Source organism: Neopsephotus bourkii, unplaced genomic scaffold (genome assembly GCF_033783945.1).
Source record: "Neopsephotus bourkii isolate Nb327-2 ecotype Australia unplaced genomic scaffold, CSIRO-AGI_Nbou_v1 NB_272, whole genome shotgun sequence".
NCBI lineage: Eukaryota > Metazoa > Chordata > Aves > Psittaciformes > Psittacidae > Neopsephotus > Neopsephotus bourkii.
The window spans coordinates 4,218,667-4,235,663 of NW_026900781.1; the positions used below are offsets into that span (position 1 = coordinate 4,218,667).

At 40.1% G+C, this 16,997-nt stretch overlaps 1 protein-coding gene across 2 annotated transcripts in view; it reads right to left on the reverse strand.

The window, feature by feature from the left end:
- Positions 1 to 16,997, reverse strand: part of CDKAL1 (CDK5 regulatory subunit associated protein 1 like 1) — a 393,962-nt gene that overhangs the window by 250,167 nt on the left and 126,798 nt on the right. For both annotated transcript variants that reach the window (XM_061346396.1, XM_061346397.1), the window contains one exon: positions 2,689 to 2,809. In XM_061346396.1, coding sequence (XP_061202380.1) covers positions 2,689 to 2,809 — 121 coding nt within the window. The remainder of the gene's footprint in view (positions 1 to 2,688; positions 2,810 to 16,997) is intronic.

Genomic DNA, 16,997 nt, shown 5'->3' on the forward strand with positions numbered 1-16,997 from the left:
ATAGAAGAGACCAAGAGTTTATTAAGATCCCATGTGTGTATGGTAATATGCCACCACATTTCACTGCTCTGTGGGTACCATCAGGCCCTAACTGACCTGACCAGCCTCAGTGGCTCTCTCCACAAGGCTCTTCTGGGCCACGAGCCGCAGCTAAGCTAAGGCCTGTGCCTCCAGTCCTGGTGTAAGCTTAAAAACCATGCCTGCCTCCGGCCCTGTGCTCATCTCCAGGATGGATCTCAGACTTGTGTTATATATCCTGCCTGTGTTGGCGGCACCCTTGGGTCTCTTCCTGCCCTCCCTCACAGAGCAGCACAAGTAGGGCTGCTCCTGAACACCATCACACTCAGCACCAGACAACTCAATTTCCAAAGAGGAAATCACTATTTTAAACAAAGTATTTCCTGCTATTTGAAGACCTTCTACTCTGATCTGAATTCACCAGTAAAGAGCACTGTACCAAAAACTAATCTTCAATGATTTCTCCTGTTTTTAAAAGGGAAACCAGCTCAGATCAAATGCAGTACTGTACTAAAAACTGCCATAGCCAGACTTAGTAAGGCAAAGCTGATGAAAGAAACGCAGCCAAGGCACAATGAGTAACACGTACTGTGTCTTGCTCTTCACCAATTGTATTTTTATATTTTCAGAAACTGTTGAGAACTGCTGTTTTTCTAAAGATACACTTTATTTTTCAAACCCAAAGTAGTACCGAAAAAAAAGTAATCTTCAATACACAGGTGGAGGGGCTGGGGAGGGGAGGTGAAGGGAAGGACAGGAAACACAGTAAACTTATTTCAAGAGAGACAGGATTCCCTGAGCATGCAATATAACATAGAATGGGATGTTAGTTAATTTAGATGCCTTATACAATTGACTCATTTGAGATTTCAGAATACTATGGTCTTCTTAAATCGTTTTACTTTATTCTTTGTGAAGTAAACGTATCTTTTATTATCCTATGGTATAAAATATAGTCTATCGACCTGAGAAGAGTCATAAATAAGCAAAGTAATTAGCGTTTACAAACTATCAGGTTCCAAATAAAAGGTTTTCCAAAGGTAACATCTTAGGGAGATGTTAACTGTCTGCAGTTTAATCAACTTTGGAAATGTTTTTTTTAAAACCCAGTATGAAAATACATACGTTCAAAATAGATTAAAAAAATTTCACAAACTCTTATCAGCCAAGGCTACCAATACCCTGGCATTAGAAACAGCAAAACACTTTACCATCTTCAATGCACTACTACAAATCAAAAGACATGTAAATAGGACCATGGCTCAATTAGTTTACATTCTTGACAACATTTACAACTGGAAAGAGATTGGAACATCAGATTGTGAAAAATGCTAATGGAAAAGGAAAAATTATACCATGGAAAAGAACACTTTCCTAATGGTGAAAAGGATTTTGTTCACATGGGCACAATCAAGATAAGCAGGAAAGACAATAAGGGGAACTAAAAAATAGAACACCTAAAGTAATTGCATCAGAAAAGTTCATACCCAGACTTAAAAAATAAAAAAAAAAAAACCAATAATGAAACTCCAGTTTCAATTCAGCAAGATGACAAAATGTCACCCACGTTTACTTGAAGTCAGAGGAAGAAAAAGCAACCACACTAAGCCCTGAGCTAATATTCTGACTTAAACAGCACATTAGGTTTTACAGCAAATTATGAAGGCAGGATTGATTACTTAAAGGCAAGGAATTCAGGGAGAAAAAGGATAGTAGCAAAACCGTTCTATGAAATGTTTATGAAACTGCTAGAATAAACCCAAAACAAAAAGTGCTAAGATCTACCACATTTTTTCCCCCTTGGCAACAAGTTCACACCCCCCTGGGGGGCCTAGAGCAATGCATTTTGTATTTTAACACCTAGGAAATACAACATAAATTGGAGAAGATGGGAAGATCAGAAGAAGAGGTGTGGAGGGGTTTGTTTCTTTTTTGTTTGGATTTGTTTGTTGGGGGTTGGGGGGATTGGAGGAGGGGTTATTTTTGCTTGACTGATTTGTTTTGTTTTTTAGGAAACTGACCAAATGGGAGATAATCAAGAGGAGTTTGGAAAAGGAAAGAATCAAGGGAAGGAAGATTAAAATAGAATTCCTGAAAGTAGAAATAAAGAACAGAGAAGTGCTTGTAGTCTTATGGAAGAAACGGGCATCCAGAGTTGCTAGATAAGCAGAGAGGAGCTTATTCAAACAAAACCCAAAAAACTGAAATATAAGCATTATAATTCTTTACAAACATATTAGAAGGGCAAGAAGCAAATAACTAATTTTGCCATTAATATATCTGTGCTGACAATCGGGTGTTTGTAGAACTTCACAACGTTTAAAGAACTTAATGAGTTACTAACGATATTCGAAACTGCTTCTTTAAAACTCAAAAGAACTCTAAACCCTCTTTTCTTTTCCAGTTTTCTTACGGTTTCTTCTTTTGGCAAAGAGATGAATTACAAAGGGGACTGCATGAATGTATGCAGCCCTGGAGCAGCAGAAGTCCTGCACTTGAATAAGAAGTGACTTTTTTCAGAAAGTATGCCATTTGAAATCTTTTACTATTAAAAAGTGGTCATCCTGCCTCCTTCTGTGTAACTTAGGAGTAACACACTAGGCCTGCAGAAAGAGATAAACCAAATTCCTCAGCAATACTCAGTGCTTTATACATTTGGAAGATTCTTACCCTGTATTGATGGAAATTATTTCTATCAGTGGATTCTTCCTAATCTTTGGCAAATCCAGTCGTGCTCCCCCCAAACGTTTTCCATTATCCTTTTTCTGACCCAGCAGTCTCACAGAATGACCTTCAAATGAAGCACAGGAATGAAGTCAATATAAAGCAGAAAATGATCGTACTAATTTTGATTTGCTCTTCTTCCAAAGAAGTGCTTATACTTCAAAAGATCGAAGATAAGAATGAAATGTAATAATGTATTTCCACCAGCTGAAACATTTGAAGAGACACTGACAAGTAAAATAATGTTAAAATGAGCAAATTATTTAATCAGATCATCTTTCACACTTGTATTTTCTGGTTTATAGAATTAAAATGATCTAAGCAGTTCCATTTTCAGATTCTCAACCAAATATCATAGTAATATTTAAATATAAGTCATATGGCAGGATTAAAATCTTTTTTCCCAAAATTTAATTCTAAATTGAATTAGTGGATAAAAGAACTAAATATTTTTTAGCTTATTCTATACAGAACCAACACATTTCAGTCAAAGCTACCTGATTAAGTCTAAGGGAAAGTGCTGCAAAGTATATGATGGTAACATGCTCATGGCCAAGCTGATTACCAAGATTTACACATACTTCTCCCACACCGAGGAGACTGCAGGTTAGAAAACTACCTCACAACTCCTTTCCTGAAGCAGAGAATAAAATTCAAATAGTATCACCAATTGCCTACTACAGTACATCAGTCATACCACATCAAATCCTATGTTCAAAGAGCACAATGACAGGTTTCACTAATACTCAGAAGCAAGACCGAACAACAAAAACCAAAACCATGTTATTGTAACAGATAACATAAAATATACCCAAGCTACAAACACAAGACTTGCATCATTTATTTCACAAAGCCTAAAATAGGCTAGAGACAGCAGGGAAAGCTAATGCTAGATGCCTGAAAAGAGGTGGAAAATAACCACTGCTTGGAATGGAGGAAAGAGAGAAAGCATGTACCTGTTGAAGTTGGAAAAAACTCTTTGCTAGTACATGAAACTACAGCTACAATCTGTGAAACATTTCAGAAAAGTAAAAATTACCCTAAAAAGGGAGGGGAGTGAAAACAAAGGATGAAATCATGAAACACTAGGTGAACTACATCCAGCACAAAGCAGATAACCAATCCAGATCAATTAAACACCATGTTCAACCAGATCTCCTGACTTACACTACCAGCAGCAATTTAAACTACTAATTAATCTATCAGGTGAAGTCTTTCCCCACTACATGTTTTGAGGAGTCATTAATTAATTCCCGGATAATGTGGCATTCATGAAGTGAGTTTATTTCTATGATAACAGCAACAACAGCCTGGAAATAAACAACTGCTTCTGGCACACCACTGCTGTCAGGTATTTTAAGATACAGAAAAATTCTCAATCAAAAATGTGTTCTAATGAAGAACTGAGCAGGACTGGCCTAATATAATAGTTAATAGTAAAATAAGACATCATAACATCAACAGGAATTAAAAGACATTATTTTTGAAGAGGCATTTGACAGATTTCATTACATCCTGCTGTGAATTCAGTAATACGGTAACTGCTATTAACATTTGCTAAATTATTCACTTCTACCTTTTCATGACAAGAGGAGCAATATCTTTGTCTCACAATACAATCAGTTATTTACCAATCTAATTCTTCATTAAGGAGTCATAAGCACAGTACCATATTATTTACTTGTATAACAAAAGTGATTGCATTATGGCAAGTATAAAAATTGAACTAGAAGCAGAGAACATTCCTTTTTGTGTTTCCTAACATTGTGGTTTATTTGGAATAAACCAGTATATCCATTTTTAAACTATTCAATTGCATTACCATATTAAAATACTACTTGGATTTCTGGTTGAAAACATAGTGGAATAATACATGGTAATCTTAAAACAATCAGGATTGATAACATGAAAACAAGCTACCCAAAACTTAAAATTCATAGATTTAGAATTGGAGTCAAACTACCCTTTTGAAATTTTAAAAAACAAAACATAAGCCACCACAAAAAAATCTGTGCCCCCAACAAGTAATACTTAAAGAGCACAGAATCAGTGAATGTGTACCCTCCTCAGAAGAACAGTCATGTGAATTACTGCTCTCTGATTTAGCTTATGCTCTTCTTTTCTCATATTGGGAGCATTAATCAACCATGCAATCCTTTTCATGGATCTTCTGGAAAAAGAGTATCCTTTAGACTACAGAACTTGTCACAAACCTATCTGAAATTTGTCAAAGGACTAAAAATTAGTAAGGAGGAAGTGAAAACGGAAATAATTACAGACCTGTGCAGGAAGCACAACTTAGTAATCCATGTTTTCTTAGGAAAACAGGGACAAAGAAAAAAAGATAAAAAACATAACCTCCAAAATGGCTCATACAAAAAAAACCCCATATTATGGTAGACCAAAAAATCACGTTCACCAGAAGTAGCACTATTATCTTTCTACGGACCATTGTCTTTCAAATGCTAGGCAGGTTAGCATATACGTTAGAAAATTAACACAAAAACTTAAGATGCTTGCACACAATATAGAATCATAGAATGGTTTGGGTTGGAAAGGACCTTAACATCATTCAATTCCAACCCCCTGCCACGGGCAGAGACACCTCACACTAGTCCTAGCTTCTCTTAGCTTCAGAGACCTTCTTAATACAGGAAAGAAACCCCAGTTCTGTGACCAACTCCCATGTAATCTACTGAATGCTGATATCAACCCCAATCCCACACCTAAGCTCAGCAAACCTACGGCTTGGCAATGAAATACAGCTGCTTATTTTCACATGAAGCATGGCAACAGTTTTCTCCATGTTCTGAATGACAACAAGCTCTAGTTAATATGAGGCTTGCAATTTTTGGTGGCCTTTTATGATGGGGCTACAGAACTGATGGACAGGGGTAGAGCAGTTGATGTCATCTACCTGGATTTGTGTAGTGTTCGACACTGTCCCACACGACACCCTTGTCTCTAAATTGGAGAGACATCAATTTGAGGGATGGACCACTCAGTGGATAAAGAACTGGCTGGATGGCCACACACAAAGAGTTGTGGTCAATGGCTCAATGTCCGGCTGGAGACCAGTTACAAGTGGTGTCCCTCAGGGATCGGTGTTGGGCCCAGTCTTGTCACTGGGCCCCATCTTCGTCACTGACATGGACAGTGGGATTGAGTGCGCCCTCAGCAAGTTTGCCGATGACACCAAGTTGTGTGGGTCAGCTGACATGCTGGAGGGAAGGAATGCCATCCAGAGGGACCCTGACACGCTTGTGAGGTGGGCTGATGCCAACCTCATGAAGTTTAGCCATGCCAAGTGCAAGGTCCTACACCTGGGTCGGAGCAATCCCAGGCACAACTACAGGCTGGGCAGAGAAGAGATTCAGAGCAGCCCTACAGAGAAGGACTTGGCGGTGTTGGTCGATGAGAAAATGAACATGAGCTGGCTTCAGTGTGCGCTTGCAGCCCAGAACACCAACCGTATCCTGGGCTGTATCAAAAGGAGCGTGACCATCAGGTCGAAGGAGGTGATCCTGCCCCTTTACTCTGCTCTGCTGAGTCCTCACTTGGAGTATTGCGTGCAGTTCTGGTGTCCCCAACATAAAAAGGACATGGATCTGTTGGAACAAGTCCAGAGGAGGGCCATGAGGATGGTCAGGGGACTGGAGCACCTCCCATATGAAGATCGGCTGAGAAAGTTGGGACTGTTCAGCCTGGAGAAGAGAAGGCTGCATGGAGACCTCAGAGCAGCCTTACAGTATCTGAAGGGGGCCTATAGAGATGCTGGGGAGGGACTCTTCAGTAGGGACTGTAGTGATAGGACAAGGGGTAATGGGTTCAAACTTAAACAGGGGAAGTTTAGATTGGATATAAGGAGGAAATTCTTTCCTGTGAGGGTGGTGAGGCACTGGAATGGGTTGTCCAGGGAGGCTGTGAATGCTCTATCCCTGGCAGTGTACAAGGCCAGGTTGGATGAGGCCTTGGGTGATACGGTTTAGAGCGAGGCGTCCCTGCCCATGGCAGGGGGGTTGAAACTTGATGATCTTAAGGTCCTTTCCAACCCTAACTACTTTATGATTCTAAAACCCGTGCAGTGCTCAGAAATACAACATCCCTGTATTTTTCACTGCAGAAACTAAGAAGACATAAAAAAGCAGTACTGGAAGATGGGTTTTAGCAGAGAGCTTAATACTTCAAAAAAGCATGCAGCATGTGCATATCCAACTACAGGGATCTGTGCTGCAGGCACAGTTTTTTACTTTTTTACTAAAAAAAAACAAACCCTCAGTTACAGTATTCATGACCTTAAATCCTTTTTCTCCTACTCCATACAAGGACTATTTTGTTTCATTTCAAGTAATCACTAAAACATCTGTTTACAGCATTGTTGCTATTAATAAAACATAACTTGATAAACACTGAATCACTCTTTTTCACATGCTCTAGATCTTATTTCCCGATACTTATTTCAAGAAAACTTAAAAATATTTTGTTGTCTTGAATAAGGAAAAGGCTAAGTAACATTTGCTTAGCTGTCTAAGCAGCATTATTAAGCCCACACCAATATCAAGCATAAGAGAAAAAGCAGTCACTTTTATACTCATGTATGATCTCCTTTCAAAGCTTAGAATGGGGCAAAACACTGCAATCAAGTTATATTTCTAAAGCACTTTATCTGATTAAGTTACCTTCCACTTCTCTAACAATGAATGCTCTATCTGAGATATCAAACAAAAAAACATTCCTTATTTTAGTGGCTCACTGGAAGATGCAAGCTTTGAAACACAGCTCAATGACAAACAGACAGATCTATTTGGGTTATATTTGAGAGGCTAAACATTCCAGTCCTATAAACCTCTTCTGCCATAAAGGTAACTTTTTTGTTTACACATAGTCTACCAGCAGGTAAAATTCTATTAGAAAACCATGCTTCAGAGCAGTTTTTCCTCTAATTAGTAGACAATTAAAGCAGATTATGACACAACAGTAGCACTAACCAAATCCAGTGAGAAAGCTTATAGAGCAGAATCACTCACAGCAACTCTAAATGATATCAAGCTAGAGAAACAATTTTAAATGAATCAGAGCTAAGTTTTCAGAACCGACCATTTAAACTTAAAACTCATCTTTACATACAAGACAGTAGACACAATTCACATTACTTGGCATTGTTCACAAAGAGGATGAGGTTGGAATGAATTAATCAGGATATTAAATCCTATTGTAAGCCTAAAAGAGAGCTTTTGAATGTGTCATTTTGATAAACCAATGTGCAGAATATCTTCAATGCATTTATTTTCACTTCTTGAAAAAGATAATAAAAAGTAACATAGGATTAATGGCATGCACATGAACCTTTAATCACAGATGTATATGCTTCTAGACTGTGATAGAGAATGCCTGATCCTGAAATACAAATATATGAAGGGAAAAGGTAATGAAATTTCTTTACCATAAGACTATAATAACATTAAATGCACTGTGAGCCTCAGGCTATCATCAGACACCTGTGACCTAGACCCACAGAAGCATGTTAACAATACCAGAACAAACAGATTCACGTTGGACTGGTATTTTGCTAGTTTGATACCAGGATAAGTGAGGGGGGAAGTGGCCCGGCTTAGTCATCCTTAGTTAACTTCCAGAACTGCCTGTCTATCAGGAAATATCGATCAGATATTAGCAGACCTGCTGTATTTCATAAAAGTCAGCTTCACTCAGCCTATAGGGCTGGCACCCCTCAGCAGCTGGTGGGAAATAGTATCTGCTGGAAAGAACAGGGCTTCCACTGAGGGTCCCTCCCCATCCCTGCACATCCCACTGGAACTACAGTGTGCCACCGGAACACTAATCCCAGCCAGACACAGAGCAGTATTTCTTACTGTTAGCTTCAGAGTTCAGTGCTGATATCTCAAGCATTTAAAAACATGAGTGTAAAGAAATCCTCAAAGATGCAGGAAACCCCAGCTTTGGCAGCAACAATTTCTATTGTTTTCAGCTTCTCTGTTACCCATTCTTTCCCTTTCCCAGTTACCTCATTACGCTTAGAGGTTATTCACCATTTCCTGAAAGATGCTTTTTTTTTTCCTCACAAGAAGTCTGCCCTTGTACTGTTCTGTACTTCCCAGCCATCTCTCACCAACCTGTCTGATTTCTCCAGCATCTTCAGGGTAAAGGATTAAGCACTATTTTACGTACCCTGCACACATTTCCTTCCACCATGATTTCCTTCTTAATGAATACAAAGTTTCCTTAAGTCTAACACTGGAAAAAAATGGCACATGGGAGCAGTGTAACTGAGGAACGTAAAGCCATATGAAGGGAAAACAATGTAATGAATTTCTCTAAAGTAAAACAAAAGAAGTGTAAAGAAGAACCAAAATCAGCGATGAAGACTGAAAGGAGCATCAAGAAAATATACAAAGTGAAAATAGGAAACTTAACTGAAAGTAACAAAAACGTCAAGAATATAAAGAGAAAATAACAGCTGATCAAATAAAAAATATGTGTAAAGGCAGAAAAGGCAAACAGAAGGGGCTACTACAAAACTCCAGTACTAGATTTATTTCCAGAGTTGTGTTCTTCTAAGCCCTGTAACTACTGGGTAAAACCAACCTTCTAAACAAGTTATTTGGGATCTTCTGGTCAGACTAACAGAAAAAAATATCATCTGAAATACCAGGATGCAACACAAATCGCCTAACACACTCTACAGCTAACCCAGACTGTTACTCATATTTGAGGCCAAATCCTTTTGATTTGGAGGTGCTTTAAACCCAGACTTGGTGAGCTCACAGTATGGAGACAGGCTGTGAGCCTGAGCCCTCATCTACCTCTGAAGGAAGCAGCTCCTGTGTAGCAAGGGCAGACCCTAAGCTGGGCTCTCATCTTTTCTCCCTGCCCTGCAGCACAAACAAGCGATTCCACAACAGACATGACTGATTGCAAAGGAATCCATAAGCTCTCCCGAGCAGTCACATGCTGCCAGACATGCACAAGTGCAGAAACAAGGACACTAACCAGCTCAGGGCTTTGCTGTATGAATGCTCCCAACCAACCCAACCCCAGCTGGCCAGCAGCAGGTTAGCTACATAGTGAAAGCATCCCTGAGCATCAACCCCAGGATTTCCCAGTGCAATTAAATACACAACGCAGAGAAAAGCCAAACCTAACAGAGAATATATGTCCTGCTTCTGGCCAAGCAACTAATGTAAATTATTCCTCCTCTACATCATCAAAGCTGGGGATATTGTGTAACAGTCAAATTCCTTCAACTGATGTAAATCAGGAAGCGGCCCATGGAAGCCAGGGAATAGTTCAGACCAATGTCAGACTTACTGATCTTCCTCTGTGTGTCACAGCACCACAGATAATAGCATGCTGCAGGCCTGGCAACCAGCCCCATCAAGTTCCTGATAGCAGGTGGCATGTTTGACAGAGTCTCTGCAATTCAGAACTCTGTGATAAAATTACTGCCTTCCACCCCACACTAACTCAAAAAAACTTTAGGGAAACATGTAGGTACTACTAAGCATACAGCACATATGTTGTGAGCTTGAAATGTATACATCTACTAAGCCTTGCACTTGGAATTAGCATCCAACAACAGCTCTGTTTTGGAAGACTCTAGAACACGAGTGTCATGCAGGTGAATATGGGATTTTTAAAATTAGTTTTATGACATTTCCAAACCAAGATATTAAATACAGACAGGCAGTTCATAAACTTCAGAAAAAACACTCTGCAGGTGGCCCAGACTGCTGAAATTTATACATCACTTTCTCTCCACTAAACATATAATATCTCTTTATTCTTGGTATTTCCCCGACATACCATGCAATGTAACAGTCTCTGTGAGCACTAAAACAGGGAAGTGCAACAAGTAAAACAGAAAATAACTATTAGCAAGGAATTACTGTTCATATAAAATTATCTTACATTGATATAAGTATTCAAGAACATTTTTGACACATCCACAGGACTTTCCTCTCTCACAACAAAAGCACTTCAAATGCCCTATTAAAGCACTTGTTGTTTTGTTTTCTCCAGGATTCAATAACTTCACCCTACTTCAAGATCATGTGATGTTATTGTCTTTCTGAAAAAGTGACTAAACATTAAACTCTTGTGAACTCCAAGTGCTGGCTACAATTCCACAGCTCAGAAGGACAATATGAAGAACTGGCTACAGGATGAGTTTCCCTGACTCTCTGCCTTCACCCCTCTGAAGAAATGCATTTGATGAAGGATGCTGCTCAAAGACTCAGGAGAGTTTGGATAGAAACTTTCAAGGAAAAGAAATTCTGAACCAGATGAAACGGGCTGTGTTCTGGGGACAGGAAATGCCCAAGGGTGGATTCTCAGAGCCAGCTGCTGCAGTACAAGTAACTTGCCTAATGTTTAAGGGTGTGCAGGTTGAACAGAATAAATTTAGTCTTAGATTTAAACATTGAGCTGAAGCTCTCACTGTATGCAAAAGCAAGTTTCTACTTTCATCTCTACTCCTTTGCCATCTATTTGTACTCCTCCTACAGATAACTAAATTGGACTGGTTTGAACAAGGTACTCGTTACATTTACCAGCCCTGAGGAATCTAACAGAGCTAAACCCACCTGAGTCTAACCAACGTGAAAAAGACAGAAAAGCAGGGATCCTTTGAGATGGTCATTCATTGAAGGTGTGGAAAAGAGAACATACAGGTCTGGACGAAAAGGAATCCTTCCTGTGCATGTCACATGTAAATTTAACAAGGAGCAAACACAATTTTCCTACCACAATTTTCAATCTGCCCCTTCCTTCCCTCATTGCTTGCTTCCTTCTGCAGCACTATCTCCCATTCAGTTTCTGTGAACTACTTCAAATCATAGCAATGGCAAGTCAGAAGAGGGACAGTCAGTCCTCACAGTTTTCTAAACCAAATCAATGTTATAACTACGTTGAGAAAAATCATTACAAACCCCACCTAAATTCCTGGATTGCCTCACACACCTGATAGTCACTGCATGCCCAAAAGCAGTTGAACAGCCACAAGAAAAATTGCAACTAGCTTTGGTGTAAGAACAGGAACTAATTGACAGCAATTGGAATCTGTTGCCCCAGTAGATAAGATTTTTATAGTAAGTAAAATCCTTATTGATGTTTTACAAAAGCAATTAAAATCTGTCTTTGCAGAACTAGTTTTTCTGTAATTACTGTATATTCCTCATTGTGTTCGACTCATTGTGTTCTACTGTTCATGATACTAAACTGGGAGGAGTGGCCGACATGCCAGAAGTCTGTGCTGCCATTCAGCGAGGCCTGGACAGGCTGGAGAGTTGGGCAGGGAGAAACTTGATGAAATATAACAAGGGAAAGTGTAGAGTCCTGCATCTGGGGAAGAACAACCCCATGTACCAGTACAGGTTGGGGTTGACCTGCTGGAAAGTAGTGAAGGGGAAAGGGACCTGGGGGTCCTGGTGGATAGGAGGATGACCATGAGCCAGCAATGTGCCTTTGTGGCCAAGAAGGCTGATGGCATCCTAGGGTGTATTAGAAAGGGTGTGGTTAGTAGGTCAAGAGAAGTTCTCCTCCCCCTCTATTCTGCCTTGGTGAGGCCGCATCTGGAATATTGCGTCCAGTTCTGGGCCCCTCAGTTCAAGGACAGGGAATTGCTTGAAAGAATCCAGCGCAGAGCCACAGTGATGATTAAGGGAGTGGAGCATCTCCTTTATGAGGAGAGGCTGAGGGAGCTGGATCTCTATAGTTTGGAGGAGACTGAGGGGTGACCTCATCAATGTTTACAAATATGTAAAGGGTGAGTGTCAGGATGATGGAGCTAGGCTTTTTTCAGTGATGTCCAGTGATAGGACAAGGGGCAATGGGTGTAAACTGAAGCATAAGAGGTTCCATGTGAACATCAGGAGAAAATTCTTTACTGTGAGAGTGACAGAGCACTGAAACAGGTTGCCCAGGGGGGTGGTGGAGTCTCCTACGTTGGAGATATTCAAGGCCTGCCTGGACAAGTTCCTGTGTGATGTACTCTAGGTTACCCTGCTCTTGCAGGGGGGCTGGACTAGATGATCTGCTGATCCCAACCCTTGGGATTCTGTGATTCTCTTTAAATTACAGTCTTCAAAGCTAAACTCCCATAATTGATACTGTCACAGATAACGGTACTCCTATTTTGAACTCATTCCTTCAGTAGTCACACTTTACCTAAGCTGTCAGAAACAGGCAATCAAAATGCAACCCACTGATCCCATTAAAGTGTTTTGGCTGAATGACAACCCTTTCTTTAAAATCTGTAAGGTGGGATAGCTTCAAGTCAGCTTCTTCATATGCCAATGCTTGTTGTCAAAGCAGTTCTCAAATAAGCACAGGGAAAAACCAACACTACCGGTTTCAGTAATGACACTTTTTCCACAGATAAAGCCATTTTCTTAGATGACAACAAAAGCCTATAATTATTTTTCTTTCAACAAACAGCTCCAAAATTTTGAATCCAGTGACACAAGAAAGGGGCAGGAGGTGACTTTACTACATTTACTATATCAGCAATCAATACATAGAAATGGGTGATGCTCAGTCTTTTAACCAGTCATTTCACCAAGTTACTGGAAAGCTGTAGTTCTGTATATTGCCTATTGAAAGCCTGATTACAACCCCCCACAAACTTTTTTTAGTCTATCAAATACAGACAACTCCTTGCATAATTTTTGCCCAGTAGTACCTTGACTTTCCAATAATCTCAGTTTAAAACGTACTTCTATTACCCAGAAATACTGGTAAAGATGTAGTACTGTTCATGGGGTGTCTATGACGAGGTGCTGGCACCAGGGACTGCAGGGCAGCCTCTTGTAAGGAGAAGCTGGGGCTGACCTCTGCTGGACACGGCCACTCCAACAGACTGACCGCAGGGCACAGCTGAGCCCCTCAGTCACTGGTGGCGTGAGAAAGTGCACATCACTGCCTGGCAATGAGGAAAAGAGTGCGAGAAACTGCCCTGCAAACACCAAGGTGAAAGAATGAGGAGGGGAAGGAGGTGCTCCAGGTACCCCAGCAGAGATTCCCCTGGAGCCCCTGAAGAAGACCACAGTGAAGCAGGTCATCCCCCTGCAGCCTGTAAGGACGATACAAGAGCAGGCAGACACACCAAAGAAGCTGCAGGCCATAGAGCCTACATAGGAGCAGGGCTCCTGGCAGTAGCCCATGGGGGACCCATGCTGGAGCAGCCTGTTCCTGAAGGACTGCACCTCATGGAAGGGACTCACACTGGAGCAATTCCTGGAGGACTGCAGCCCATGGGAAGGCCCAGGCTGGAACAGGGAAACAGGGTGAGGAGGCAGGAGCAGCAGAGAGGAGCTGTTTGTTATGGGATGACCACAACCCACACTCCCCGTCCTGCAGCACTGAGGGGGAGGAGGTGGAAGAGTCAGAGATGAAAAAGTGGAAACTAAGCCTGGGAAGAAGGGGGTAGGGCAAGGTAGTTTTAGTTGTCTCTTTGTTTCTTACCATCCTACCCTATTTTAAATTGGCAATAAATTACATTAATTTTTCCCAAATGAAGTCTGTTTTGCCCATGACGGTAACTGGTAAGTGATCTCCCTGTCCTTGTTGTGAACCATGAGCTATTCCATCTTATTTTCTCCACTGTCCTGTCGAGGAGGGGGAGCAAGGGAGCAGCTGAGTAGTGATCCGGCAGCCAGCCAAGGTCAACCCACCACACAGTGAAATAAATAAAACAGCCCATCCAAAACTATCCCCCCTTTCTACATCCTTCCAAAGGATGCAGAAACGGGGACTCAATGAGGCCACTACCCTCCCTCTGACCCTCCTCAAGCTGTACTTCAGCACAGTCAGTTTCCTGACTCAGTGCCAAATGATACTCTTCCTCAAAAAGAAACTCCTGCCTCTTCCAATTTTTATTCTTCATTTGGCTTGCCATCAGCTTCTTAAGACAAAGCTACTCTTCTCACAATCACAGAAATGGAAAAGAGTAATTTAACAACTGTTATCAACAAATTATAGTGAAATCAAACAGCAGATATAAGTACCATTTCACATGCAGGCATTCCTATACACACACTCTAAGGTAGGAAAACCAGTATAAATTCTATACTTTAGCCTACATGGGTAAAGGGGGGTTTTATCTGCTAATTTTCATACAGACTGACACTGCAACTATCAGCAATCCATAATTACTAACCACACGAGGACAATTTAACAGTTTAGTAAATATTGGTTAATGTTTAAACTTGTAATGGATGGGCAGCTTCACCAGACAGGTCAACGTGACTGAAATCAAGAAAGGTTATGTGAAGTATAAAAGGCTCAACCCTGAAGTAATTTCCTTTGGTTGTTTTTTATAATCAAGTCTAATGACCCATTGTAAAACTATGTTTTGTGAAACATAAGCATTAGAAAAAAACTGAAAGCATTAGACACAATATGGACTAAATTCAACTTGTGCCCCTCATCTCCCTAAGGCCTAAGCTAAAAGCAGACTCTATACAAATATTCTTGTTCCATGCCTCCCACCTCCAGAAAACTTTAATAACATAGGATTTGAGAGCTAGCATGTGTAGAAAGCGGGGAAAGACCCAACTCCCTAAACACCTAAATTTAAAACCAAGAAAAGAAGAATTTCCACAGTAAGCAGTTAACATTTCTCTTTCAAATTGTGGAATAAATAGATTATCTTGCCTACTATAAACTGTTTAGATGCAAGCTTGTACACACACACTGGATTTTAAGACAGCTTTTAAAGTGGTTCATAAAATACTGACTTGAGCAATCACCAAACAGCCTTTAAATTCTGCACAGAAATATTAATTAATGATGGAAAGTTCATCAGTTATAACTGTGTTGTCTCCTAGCTCACAGACATTGCAACTCCTTACCAATACTTACCTAACATACTATGTCATTGTAACATGTTACTAGGAAACTAAGCAGATGAACGGAAACGGGTGCCCTAATGGTGCAAAATTTGCTGTAATCCAGTCTTATAATTTAGGTATTGTGCAGATAAAGCAAGATTTACTAAACTTCTAAATCAGAGTTTTTGCATGATGAAATGTGCATCAGGAAGACTGACATACTCTGGCTACACAACAGCAACTGTGACTTCTATAAACTTAATTCTGAGGCTGAGATTGAATTCATTTGTCTAACTCCTAGAAGGCAGTGTAGAGGTTTCAGATCATAAATTACAGTATCATAGTAAAAGGACCTGAAGATGCCTCTAGTTAAAAAACATTCTGGGACACAGTATAAATATTAATCAGACATGACTTCCATACAAATACCACACAGTTATTAAAGATCGCTCCAGGAAATGCCAGTTTATCTGATAATTTACCTCGTAATTAGGAAATGCCAAAGTTCTGTAATAGTCTCTAATAAAAGTCAGGGTGATATAAGAATGAAATCATAGGGTCTCAAAAATTCTGTCTCTTATGGCTGTTAGTTCAATAACTGCAAACAAAAATAACTTGTTTGATGAGCTAAAAACCCCCATCACAATAAATATTAACACCTTTTACATTTTCTGATAAAAAGAATAAAAAGTCACACAATAAGTGTGTAGGAGAATTACCTTAGTGAAGAGTTGGGAACTAGCAATTACACTGTTTTCAGACGGATGAGGTAAAGAACACCATAAAGATTTAGTCTTGAAACCATCTCTTGAAGCAGCAGAATGACACTGTTCTGAAGAGAGTTTCCTGACAATGCCCTTAAGGCATTTCTATTTCATAGAAGGTGTTCTAAATAATTCCAAAGAAGTAATTTTCTTTGGGAGTACAGTAAGCTTTCAACAAATCCAACAGGGGAGCCATTTTCTTGACACAGTGAAAGAGTGCTTCACATTCTTCACCACTAGTGGAAAATGATTCCCAAACAAATAAATTAATGCATTATCTTTAAACAAATTTAAATGAAAGTAACACAAGTTTTTTTTACGGTTGGCTTTTGCAAAAGTAACCATTACCATACGTATGAGACCCCTGGTCAATTTGTCAATTGTTTTTCCAATTTAAATTCTATTTTCACAGAAGAGTTATAATGGAAGGGGTGTCTGGAAGACATCTGTTCCAACTCTCTCACTTGAGCAGAGCAGCTTAGAGCCCAGGACCACATCCAGACAATTTTTTAATAACCCAAGGATGGAGATTCCACCACCTGCTTGTCACCCTCAGAGTCAAAAACTGTCTCCTGATGTTCAGAGGGAACCTCCCGTGTCTCAGTTTGTGCCCACTGCCTCCAGTCCTGCCATTTAGCACCAC